At 45.8% G+C, this 12819-nt stretch overlaps 1 protein-coding gene across 1 annotated transcript in view; it reads right to left on the bottom strand.

The window, feature by feature from the left end:
* Positions 1–462: 462 nt before the first annotated feature.
* Positions 463–12819, bottom strand: part of LOC147700414 (trafficking protein particle complex subunit 10-like) — a 74368-nt gene continuing 62011 nt past the window's right edge. Inside the window, exon 5 of the mRNA XM_086935830.1 lies at positions 463–3418. Coding sequence (XP_086791956.1) covers positions 3180–3418 — 239 coding nt within the window. The 3' untranslated portion in view covers positions 463–3179. The remainder of the gene's footprint in view (positions 3419–12819) is intronic.

Here is a 12819-nt window from a genome sequence, read left to right on the forward strand (position 1 = left end):
AGGGGCAATGTGTAGTAAAAGTTGCAGTGTCCTCCTGACGAGAGCCCTGGCCCTTGTTCTTTTTAAACTTATTAACCCTTCCAGCTTGTGACGGAACCACTCCGTCACAAGCCACGGGTGCCGTGTGCTCATGACAGAGTGGTTCCGTCATGCCACGGCCGCTCTGCCCTCGCAGCATCAATTCCCCGCCTGCGCGGGTGAATTAATGAGCAGGGGGTCTGTGTCGGAACCACTCCTTCACAAGCACAGCGTGCCCGTGGCTCGTGACAGAGTGGTTCCGTCACAAGCATGGCGGCACCGCACAACCCCCTCCCCTCCCCCCAGCGCCGCAGCGGAATTACTGCCGCGGCCAAGGGGTTAAGCACTAGTACTACTGAATTACCTTCTTAGTGAAAGGTCTTGGGCCTCAGTCTCACCGGAGCCATTGCAACAGTTGGAAGAATTACAGACACACAGACCAAATGGTTTCCAGTCAAGACTTTACCAGTAAATTTTCCATATCTTTAAGACTAGGCTTGGGAAGGGACTTGGAGCGAGGAAATATTTAAAACATTTAACACTTTTGCAATTTTCATCCTTATGAATTGTCCTCAGTCCAGGTGCAGAGGTCGTTTCCATTGGATGCTGGGTCCATGGGTCCCTTGACGGCTGTCCAAGGCATAATAACACAAGGAGTAGAAGGGTTCCCCCAAGCCACACACCCCTTGTCTACTGGCCAGAGAGGCGGCTTCCTTTCTTGCCAGGAACATCACACTTACCACAACCATGAAAGTACAAGTGAATTGCTCCAGGGAGGTCATGAACCAAAACAAATACACAGCATTAGTCAGATAGGACTACAGTGGACATTTTACCCTGCTCAAAGCACTGCAGTCTGATCCCAGCTCTGACTGCACATGACCTCTATTAAACTCCACCCACTTCCTGTGATGAACTTGCAGCTGTGTCCAGGTCTGGCTACAGAAATACTCTGGAATATTCTGTCCCACTCTCTGGCATAACTGCAAGTTGAGCCAAACTGACTGCACAGGGGCTTCCAGTTAACCTTGCACCCACGCGATCATTCAAGCTCTATCTGCGCAAAGTATCCAGGGACATCCTACACAAGCACATCGCTCAAGCTTGCTCCTATACGTACGTCTGGAACAATCCCAAGTCTCCTGTGGTTGAATCGAGCTCTTCTTACAGAGTGGAACTTTAACGCATCGTCCTATGCTCTCACCACACTTTACGCTCTTCTACGCCCCCATCTACAGAGAAGCTTCTGCAGCGTGCATGGACACCTTTCATCCACTGCCCAGCTGGTTTCAGAGATCTTCTATAATATTCCCAATTAACCCCTCATCTGGCTGCAAGCTAGGCCAATTCGATTCTGTGAGCTTCAAGAACATTCTACCCCCCTGCAGGATAGGTCCAAGGTAAACTCTGTAATCAGAGCACCACTGTGAGCTTTTAGAACATTCTGCTCTCTCCTGGCTGCGGGCTGGGCTAGTTCACTTTTTTGATGGTTTAGAAGATTCCACACTTTGTGAGCTTCTAGAACATTCTAGCCTTTCATATGGCTGCAGACCTGATCCAATACGTTACTGCAATGTTTTAGAACATTCATGGAGGCTAGTCCGCTTATGTGAATTTTTCTAACATTCAACACTCACATTTTGCTGCAGGCTAGGTCACTTGACTTCTGAGATCTTTTAGACCACTCTACTCTCTCACCTGGCTGCAGGCTAGGCCAGTTAAATTTTGAGAACATTTATACCATTCCACTCTCTCACCTGGCTGTAAGTAAGGCCAGTTAACCTGTGTGCGATTAGGAACATTCAACTCTCACATTCGCCTGCAGGCTATGCCCAGCTCCAGATAAAGAAGCCATCTTGAAACATTTCCTTCTAAATGTGAACAGACTTCATGATGAACCGATCTCCATTTCACAGAGGGGTTTTAGGAACATAAATTTTCCACCACAAGTCAGACTGCTAGTTAAGAAAAATGGTCCTTAAAAAAACACTCTTTCCCACCCACAGATTATACTTTTAAGGAAGCCCTGTTCACAGACCGCTTTTACTGTGGGTAGACCGGTTTCTGATCCATTTCCTGATATATCTGCTGTTGTTAAAGAAGAGAGCTAGAAAATTCCTCCCAATCCTTGTCAGTTGGCATAGGTGGGGGAGTGAGTGTCAGTATATTCTTTGGAGCTCTCTAGTTAGAAGCTAGATAAGGGATACTAGGACATTCATTCTCACCAGAGTATTTGCTCGCAAATCTGGACTTTAGAGGAGTCTAGTAAAGAGGTTAGGTACTATTCCATGTAACTTTCATTACTGTCCTAGGCAGGGATAGGTATGGTCTGAGTATTCCTTCCGCTGTGCTGCTGTTCCGCCAAACTATCAGTTTAGGCCTAAAAGACACTTGCAATTACACTACAGGAGTTTCCTGCCAGTGAAGAATGTGTAACCAACCCTTGAGTTCAATTGTGGCGAGTGGATTATGCCATCAACGGCAGAAGGCAGAGTTCACTTTGAGCAACTTGAGTTTCATTGACAAACACATTACCCAAGGATGGACCATGAAACTGCAACATCTGCCCATCATAAGCTTACCACCACCCACCCCAAATGAGACAAGTCGTAAACAAAAGTAGGACAGCTGTCAAACGCAAGTCATGATGCATGATTAAGTAGAGACGAACACTTGATGCTCCAGGCATAGGACCACTGCCACAAGCAGGCCATGATGAATGATGAAGTAGAGGCGAAGACTCGATGCTCCAGGCATAGGACCACTGCCACAAGCAGGCCATGATGAAGTAGAGACGATGGCTGGAGGGTCTAGGAATTGGACCGCTGCCAATTGATGGTTGTGATGTAGGATTAAGTGCAGATGACGGCTGGATGCTACGGGCTCTGCACCACTGCCACGCGCACAGGCCATGTTGTATGATTAAGTAGGCCTGGCTGGATGCTCCAGGCTTTGGACCGTTTCCACGTACAGGTCACGATGAGCATATAGTACAAGCAATGGCCGGATGTGCCTCCATCAGTTCCGTATTAGAGGGGAAAGAGGAGCATGGAGCAAATCCGTCGAAGAGATACATTGTTAGGATGCAGGACAGTCAGGTGTGGGTCCTTTAAAGTGCATTTCATATTATCCAGCATCAAATGTTCACAGAACAGGCGCAGTCATGTGACATTCACCTCCAGCACGTGGTCGTCCTTGCTGGGGATGACAAGCACTTGCATGCCTGCACTGGAGTTGCTGACCTGCCCGGGAGAGAAGGCCTGCAGCCGGGGCATGGGAAGGCCCTTCTGCTCCCCACTAGTAGCAGAGTGGATGCTTCCTCGACTTTTGATGCTGCTGCTGTCCGCCTGATCGTCCAAGTTCTTATCCAGAGAGAGGTTATCATTTTCAATCCAGCTGTCTGTAATACAAAATATTTTTAGTAAAACAGATGTTCCTTTATCAAGGTCTCACACAAGAAACAACCCTCAAAAAATGCATCTGCTGATAACCATACCACCTTCTTGGTATCCTCTTTGGGGTGTACTGTAAAGACGCACCAGAGAGGATACTGCACTTGGTTTTTCAAACCTAAAACACCACACATTTCAATGTTGTGAAAAATTTGCATCTTTTACAATTACATGCAAACTATGTTAAAAAACAATAATGCACTAATAACTGTGCTTTACCAGCAATAATATCTATTCAATTACTTTTTTTCCGGCTGTCAAAGCAATAAACACATATACAACATATAAAATACACACAGGCAGACAGTTCAGAAAATTACCAGGAAAGAGCTAGAAAGACACAAAAACTGGCAATAGAAAAAAAACATATTTCATTAACGATAAAAGCAAATTATTCACATGTGCAAAGAGGGCATGCCTGCAGGTCAACCACATAGCACCCCAGAATTTGGCTAAAGCACAAGCCTATATCTATAAAAGATGCACTTTTTCTTTTTATTCAATGCATCTCCAACTTTTTTGATAACTGTAAGCACATGCAGCATCATTGCATACATCCAGACCTTTATTGCGTTGCCTCCACCCACTGTCTAGCTGATTCACTCTAGCCAATCAGTCTGCCTTAGCTCCCCCCAAATGGCATCCAAGTCTATTTTTACATAAGAACTCAAATGATCAGACTGTGCCCAGTGAGAGAGGGCTACATGTGATTATGAAAGATCACAGTTGGAGAACTACACATTTATTTGCAGTTTTATATCGCACTAACTAGACCAGCAGGGCGCTTTACATAAAACCCTTTTTGGTTCTGGTAATAAAATATGAATAATAATTTACATTCGAAGGTATTGTAGCCTCATAAAAAGGGATGGATAGATTTTGACCGTCAAGTACCCAAGTGTAAACAGGGAGTCTCTCGTTGCATGCAGTGCTGTATATTCACATGCTCTGCATGCACCTGCTATTTAGTGTTGGACTCAGTCTGTTGCAACGTCTTTTTTTTCGAAGGAGTCTTTTGAGTCAGGAGGTAATGATGATTCCTTCGATAGTTGTGAACATGCATGGGCTCCATTGCTAGATTATATTCCAAGCAGTGTCTGAGAGCAGGTATGGATCATCTATCTATGGGCAAGGGTGTTTTTAGGGTTTAGGGAGGTGGGGGCTGGGTATTGGGTGGCTAGGGTATTTTTAGGTTTTACAGTAGGTAAGGGTATTTGGGCGACATGGATGTTTTTAGGATGGGGAGAGGTATTTTAGGGGCAAAGGTGTTTTTAGGGTGGGTAGGGGTTTTTGGGTGGCCAGTATATTTTAGGGTTTAGGGTGGGTAAGGGTATTTGCGTGGTAAGGGTATTTTTAGGGTTTATGGTATTGTGCCCCGTTAAGGGCTTGTTGTAAAGGCAAGCATGACAATGGTGTGTGTTTGAGGTTCGGTCATACAACCGATTAGGGTGTTCAAACTCTAGGAGCTCAGGAGCCAGATCGCTAGGTTGAGCTGCCTGCAGTTCGGATGTCTGACTTCTGATTTGGGTCAGTGTGAGAAGTTCTGCACTTAAGTGGAGCATTGGACATCTCCGGAAGATTTGAGAAGGAATGGTTTCTTAAATGTAATCCTAGTTATCTCTCAAAGGAATCTCCATTGAAATTACAAACACTGAATAGTCCCGCTCACACCTGGGGATCCCGGAGCACTTCTTTACAATATATATTCTTAAATGTATCGACCTTCGTCTTCATCTATGAACAATAGTCGATGCAGATATTTTTTAAATCTATATTCTGACCCGTATGGTCAATGAGTCTGCAATCGACCTGCCTACTTTTTTAAAGATAACAAGATATGTCTATGCATGCTCTTTAACATTACATGAAGTTTCAGTGGCCTGGCGAATTCCGAATTGCCATTCCTGTACATTGTTAAAAGACTGCTGATCTTTAGGCCTGATGCGGTCTAAAACAACTCTGGAAGGCTGTATTAATAAGGCATTCACCAGACTGGGAGACTTTTTTGTGGGCGAAAGATGCCTAACAAAGGATGAGATATCTTTTTGCTTACAGAGTAAAGCTGGAGGCTTAATGTTTAGTTTTAGACAGATATCTAGCCTACTCACTGTAGCATATGTGGAAATGAATCAAGGGGCGCCTGCGGTAGTGCATCTTTTAGTTAAAAGTAAATTAAAGTGTTTGGGAAATTGGTATTGGGCATTGTGCACAAATACTGAATCCCACTTGATAGTTGAAATGTTGGACAAGATCCATCAAACAACTGGTTGTAAGGTTACTGAGGGGGAATGGTAATATATCTCAGAAATATGCTGCAAATCCTTGCGTGCTGCACATTTTATAAGGTTGATCTTTCTTTCCAGGTGATTGGCATACTATATCCCTCATAGGCTGCATAAGATGGTAGATATAATCCCAGACCAATGCTTTCACTGCTATTTACACAGGGCATGGGATTGGTCCATATCTTTTTCGCATGACCAGATCTTTACAATTTTTGGGAGAAAGTATTTCAGAAGCTTACAGATTTAGCCTAAGTCCCGATAATACCAGCGATCAAGCCTGAATTATATTGCTTTGCTCATGCTATTAGAAATGTTAATACAAATGTGCAGTATTTGGTGTTTATTGGCATTGCAGTGGCCTGCAGTGTCATATTGCAAAAATAGAGAAAGAGAGATTTTGTTGTTTGAACATTGGCAGGCCAAAATGTTGAGGACTAAAGCATTTGAAGAAGCCTTTGCTAAACAGATGGGGTGCCTCAAGAGGTTTTCAGTGGTATGGGCAGAATTTGAGGTGCATAACCACAACTCCTGTTAAAGAAGAAGTCTGATATAGGTTTGAAGCGCAGTAAATGCTTGCACTTTTTTTAGATGGATGAAGAATGTCAGAGTTGTTATACCACACTGTGCACCAGACATTTTCTATAGCCCGCCCAGTAATCTAGGGATTAATTTATTAAAATGTTTTGCAGCCTATAAATGTTGTTGGCCAATTGCTTTAATTTGCATTTTAAAAAGTTGATATATAATTAAAAGACCAAGAAAATGAGCAGGAGCGGTGTCATTTGTCCTAAATCTCATTCACAAACCTTTTTTAAGAAAAATGGTAAAGAAGGAAGGCGACAATGTAGACTTCAAGGCTGCAGCTCTGCCGTTTGTCGTGTGTTCCCTGCATGGCCTATTGTACTTTTCTATATGTTAGCCTAACTGTGCATGTTGAAGGCCTCATTGTCTTTTGCACACGCTACTATATGAACACATTTTGTTTTTGTGCCACACTGTACTTTCACACGGAACCCGCATATATTCTTGTTTCCTGGGATGTAGTCTGAACACTATAGACAAGGTAAAACAACAATGGCCCTCGTTATTTTTTCTGGTCAGGCACTAGCACCTGGACATAACACAAGAGTGCAGCTGTTGATTATGTGCACATATAGATGAGCACATGAGCAAAAACACAGACACATGGATCGAGAATTCTGAGACAAGAGCACTGTGTCTAAGGTACGGTGTCTGCCAGTAATCACAGAGATCTTGGATAGCCAGCTTCCTACAATCATTTAGCTTCATTAGCAAGGGAGGGGGGTTTAGGTTACTCGGTTCTATAAAATGACATGACTTATCATGATATATGGATTATTAACCATGCTCACTGTATTTTTAGGATGCATTTATTTCCAAATTGTAGCACGTACACTGCATTTCAAAGCGCAAGAGTTTAAATAAATATTCTACACTGGGGGGAGGAGCCTAGCCTGCAGCCGAGATGGCCGCCTAGCTCTTCGGCTCCGCCGACCCTGGCACCTTTCGTCGAGATCCTGGCATATATCCTGCACCTCCAAGCCCCACGCCTACCTGCGGAACGCTCCTGACCGCATTGCTGCGACTCCCGTCGAAAACGGAGCTGCCCCGGCGGTGTGGAGCCCCTGTTTCCTTTCCGGCCTTCCGAGTGGCCGCAGCCGGGCCATTGCTTTGAAGGGACGGCCGGCGGCGACAACAACAGCAGCGGCCGCTGCGGAGAAGGGGGAGCCGGTTCACTGGACCTGAAGCGTGGCGCTGGGCTTTTCACCGTAGCCTCTTTCTCCGCTCGGCAGCCCAGCGCGCCTCGCTTGCAACACTGTATCCGGCTCCCACATATTGTATCCCGGCCTAGCTGGGAGAGGGCCGGGATCGCTTCTTTGTTGCAGCCCTCCGCAGCGGACGCCATTTTCCGCATTGGAAACCCTGTGCTTGCCGGAGGGTTTCCCTGCTCCGCCGAGTCCCTTGCACTTGGAGCCTCATTACAACCGGCTGCTTTCACGTTTTCTGCACCACCTGGGTCCTGCAGAGTGCACATAAGTTCTCGGGTGTCGATGGCTGACGAGGCTGACTTGCTTTCCGAGGCGCACTGCAGTTGCTCGCCCAAGATGGTGAACACAGCTGCATCCTCCATTCTGGATCCACCGCTGGGGCTTCGGGACATCCTGGCTGCACTGGAAGACCTGCGGTTTGCCTTTCGCGACTCTGCCACTGGTTTGGGGGATCGGCTCGCTGGGACTTCTCCAGCCGGCCATGATGGTTCTTCAGTGCTGCACACTACGCCACATCTTCAATCGATCGACGGTGGATCACCCGAGCTGAAGTATGCGGAAGCGACGGAGAGAGGCGCCTCAGTGCCCGCTGCGGTACTCTTCGGCTCTGCCCTGCAGGAGTCTGGCGATATTGATCCTTCGTTATGGCCGGAGCTTGTGTCTCGGACGCCATGTTGCCCATCTCCTTTGTCCTCTGGTGACATGCTTCTAGGCGTCCTCCTGGACTTGCTGTTTGTGCATCGGCCAGCCGCTACGCTGGAACTCTCGCCTCGTCCTGCTCCCTGTTGTGCTATTTTTGGACTGGCAGTGGCGATTTCTTTTGTCTTTTGCTATCGAGTTCCAATCCAGTTTGACTCGTCCCAAGCGCCTCGACTTCTGCAATGGATTCCATGGTGGCCCGTCCCGTCCAGGTTGGCTGTACTGAAACTGGATTCCGTTGGCATGCTGGTTCGGAGGGGACAGGGCTGAGGATGTTTTTCTCTCGCTGCAACCTACTACGTGCATGGCTGGGACTGTGAATAATAATTGCTGGAGGTACATGTTGGATGGGTGCTAGGTCGGGGCCTGGGGTTGGGTGGCCGCGGGTAGCGATATTGCTTGCTTTGATTATATCCTTGGCCCTCCTCCGATCATATGTGACTTTCCTTTTTCCTTTCTTCTTCTTTTTCTTTCTTCTACATTTCGGGCGACAGACACACTGCTAGGGGGGGGTAGGCCGTAGCCTCTGCATGCGTGTAGGGTGGGGGGATTGTTTCCTTGATAGTTTCATTTCTATGGGCCTCTTTTTTCTTCCTTTCTTCTTTTTATTACTTGTCTCTTGTTCTTTCCCTTCTTATTTCCTTGGGTCGAAGGGAGGATTGGGAACTTGCGGGTAGTGATTGGGGGTCATCATGTGGTGTGTTTATTCTCTATCCTGACTTCATTGATTACAACCGATTGCCTTGCGGATAATGCTTGCTGACTTTTCTGATGATCGTTGCCCACTACAGTCCTATTTGCATTGCTTTGACTCGGATCCTTCTTGACCTGTCGCTATGGACTTATTTCAAAACTTTAAAATTAAACCTCATCATCCTACCTCTTGGCGGCGCAATTGTGTATAGTGTACCTTGGACTATTCGTGCCTGCTCTGATATGCTGCTGAGTTGCCTAATTGCTTGCTGATGTGCCTTTTCTTGTCGAGGCCGGCCAGTGGGTTGTAGGCCCGTATTTGTTTGCACATACTGTCAAATAAAGGTTTTCCCAAAAAAAAAAAAAAAAAATACTCTACACTGCCTTCATGTCTCCTGGTTATCATATTGTGAACGAGTATGAGTGAGAGCGCGGAAAGGTTTGTCCTGTTACTGCGATCCCTTAGAGCAGAGTTCTTCAATCTGTGGGGCGCGCCCCCCTGGAGCGCGACATCATCTTGAGGGGGGCACGCTCTCCACCTTAAAATCTCACCGTCCCATGTGACAAGTACATTTGCGAGGTGCTATACTCTTGTAATTTAAAGAAACACGTTTTCCTGCTGTCTTCAGCTCTCTCGGCGACTCTGACAATGGATGGGGTCTGGTCCAAACCTGCTTCTCAGACACTGACGTGCAGGCTGGCGCGCATCGCCCATTAATCTCCAAGGGTTTCAGCCCCCACCCCGTGTGTGGCAGCCCGGGCTGAGACAGCTTCCCGGGAACACACCCAGCCGCAATGAGTATTTCACAGTTCTTTTAAAGACCATTTGCTCGTTAATGACGCTTTACACCCCTTGAAACACAATCCTTTAAAATGAGGTTCTCCTCTAGCCCTCTTGCTCGACCTCATCTGTACAATATCGATCTGGATCCAATGGCGAACTGGATTGCAAACGGGCAGTCATTGGCAGGGTTTCATCCCGGGCAAAAGACCCCATGTGCAGTTTCAAGTGAATGATTTCTAAAACTTTGCACTTTTAGCTAAGATTTCTTTGGAGGCTTCGTTGATATATTCCTTAACAGGCCCTCCAAGCACTCGTCCGATCTCTTGTGTCACCAGATGCTTACAATGGAATTCTCCTCTGACCGGTCTTCCCAAAATACAACCAGCCCTCTTAAGGCAGTTTTAAATGTAGTGGTTTGCTTCTGCAAGACCGTGATTTTGTTGTAATTTATATCCGTAACTTTCTGTGTCATTTTGTAACTTTTGCATTTGTCGACCATATTCTAACATATAATAAAAGTATGCTACCAGGCTTACCCATCACTCCTTGAGACCATTTAAACTCAGTTACGCCTACATCGTCCTGTATATTAGGTCATGGTGAATGCTCCTTAATTGTGTTTGCTGACAGCAGAGATTTAGTTACCTCCTGAAGCCATTTCATGCTGATTAAGACGATTCCTAAATCTCATTTATGAGTTGGAAACGCGTCAATGCACTCATAATTGGCACACCTACGGATTTGTCTCAAGTTTATGCTAAAGAATGTGCTCTTATATGTTAAAATGCATGGTCTCGGTCTTGCCACTTCCCTCACACAGTATTAGTCAGACTTCCTTAATCTGCTTGTTCCATAATTAAATACTTTCTTGATGAATATGCAATTATATTTGTGTGATAACTGCAAACCGTCCCGTTTTGCCTTAGTGCTAAATAATGGAAGGTCAGTAAAACAACTGTACACATTTCTGTAACTCTTAAGGTATAAATATGCAACGCCATATACCTTGTGAGTTTAGTAGAAATATCACTTGAATATGTATGAATGTAGACAGTGCTTTAACAGGGCCGGTGCTCAAAGGTGCTCAGAACCGACACTTTATAATTTTCTCCCCTTGAGCACCGGATCTGGTCATCAGAAAAGGAGAGTACGAGTGCCCATATGGCACCGTCAGCAGCACAGATGCTCAAGCTACCATTGCCATGCTCCATATTAGTGTGGTCGCTGGCCTATCCGCTCCCGCCACTTCGCACTGGCTGAATGTATTCAGCTAGGGATGGCCATGGGCTGTGCAGGTTGTTGTGGGCACATCTGTTTGTGCCCACGGCTGCTCGGTTGCAGACTCCCTCTATGCTGCACAGGCTTTGCCAGGATGTGCAGTCTTTCCATGGACTCGGAGAACCTTGCCAACCTCAGGTGGCTGAACCCCCTACCACCGTACTGATGGGAGACATGTTAAATCAACACCCGTCTGTGTGGTGATGGTCAGATCTAGATCTGAGGACGCACAAGAGCACACATGGCCACACCTGTTACAGAGACGCACCCATGTCTGGGGTTTGGTTGCCTGATGTGTGCTCAGGAGTGTGATGGGTGGCCATTGGAGCTCACAATGACATTGCTAATAATAGGTATTATTACTAATGTTGTGTACATTTTTGTCTGTGTTTCCTGCTTTGAGTGGATCCTATCCTGCTCAGAATTGTGACATTTTCTGGGTAGAGCCAAGACCGGCTTTTTTCCTGTTTGCTTTTTCTTGATTAGTGCACTCAGATTTTGACACTTTTTAAACTTATTTCTTGTTTTTTCCCATAATGGATATTTTCACTGATTGTACTACTCAATATCGACACCAACAATATTGTGGCATACTAAATCTAGGACAGAAAATCAAGTGACAAAATATTGAAGGGTAAGTGCATAGAGGGATTTATAGATTCACTATTCCTATCTCCACATCTAAGCACCTTGAAGATGCATATTTACCGTGTGGGTACATATCAGTGGAGTTTGGTATAGAAAATCTAGACTTACTTACCTTCAATATTTTGTTGTCGATATTCTATCCCTTCAATGTTTTTGATTCAACATTCAGTGTGGACACCATTATTAGTTCTGTGAATGGGGTTGTGCTTACTCTAAATCCAGCTTGCTTTGGATTTACTTCGCTCTCAGATGTGCTTGACCATGAGTCGATTTGTACTACCTGATCAGCACCGTCCAGCCTCCCAGAGACTGTTAGTTACCCAATGTACAGCAGCAAGGTGATGTATGGAATGCTTGAATTAATCTCAGCCACTGGCAATCCCTCAACTGCTCAGGGCTGACCCAGTTCATTGTTTTTAGCCCACCATGCCACCTTAGGTTGTACCCATCCATACTGCGAATCAGTCTAAACTCTACTCCAATAGGAACCTTCCAGCCCAAACTGCCAGGCCAGGTCCTCCCTGAATCTGAACACACGCAACCCAGGACCGCTTTCACTCAAGCTATAACCGGCTGATGGATCCTAGTAACAGGGAAACCTGTCCTGGGTTGCTTGTGTTCAGACTATTTATGGGTTCTATGTAGCCCTGCCCCTTGCTCCGCCTTCAGCACTGCCCTGATCCACACTGCAAACTCCCATCTCTACTCCACAACTCCATTTAGTGAGAACCTGGACTTATTTTTGCCTTTGAAGGCACTGGACTTCGTAAATGAATCCTCTTGTCTTTCCGAGCTTCTGTGGGACATTTACCTGGTCCTTGGTTAACAAGCTTTGGCAGTGCAAGTGGGTCTGACTTTAAAGGAATGTTGTATGGTAACTTGAAGTATTACCAGGGAATTAGGGGCTACAGCGGTCAACTTTGAAGCTGGGGAACCGGGTTCGAGTCCCGGAAAAGACACTCAACATCCTGTGATTCTGGGCAATCACGTAATCTCCCCGTGCCTAACAAAAATGAATGTGTCCTCATGTAATGAAACTGGTGCTATGTAAAGCGCTCTGATACTCGATATCTTCGGATCTAATTCGTGCTATATAAAAATCCCCCAAAAATAAAATAGCATATGTATTTGTATGGAAGCAAAGAACTGTAGAATAATATTGATGTACGTTA

The sequence above is a fragment of the Lissotriton vulgaris genome, chromosome 8 (assembly GCF_964263255.1).
Source record: "Lissotriton vulgaris chromosome 8, aLisVul1.2, whole genome shotgun sequence".
NCBI classification, from domain to species: Eukaryota; Metazoa; Chordata; class Amphibia; order Caudata; family Salamandridae; genus Lissotriton; species Lissotriton vulgaris.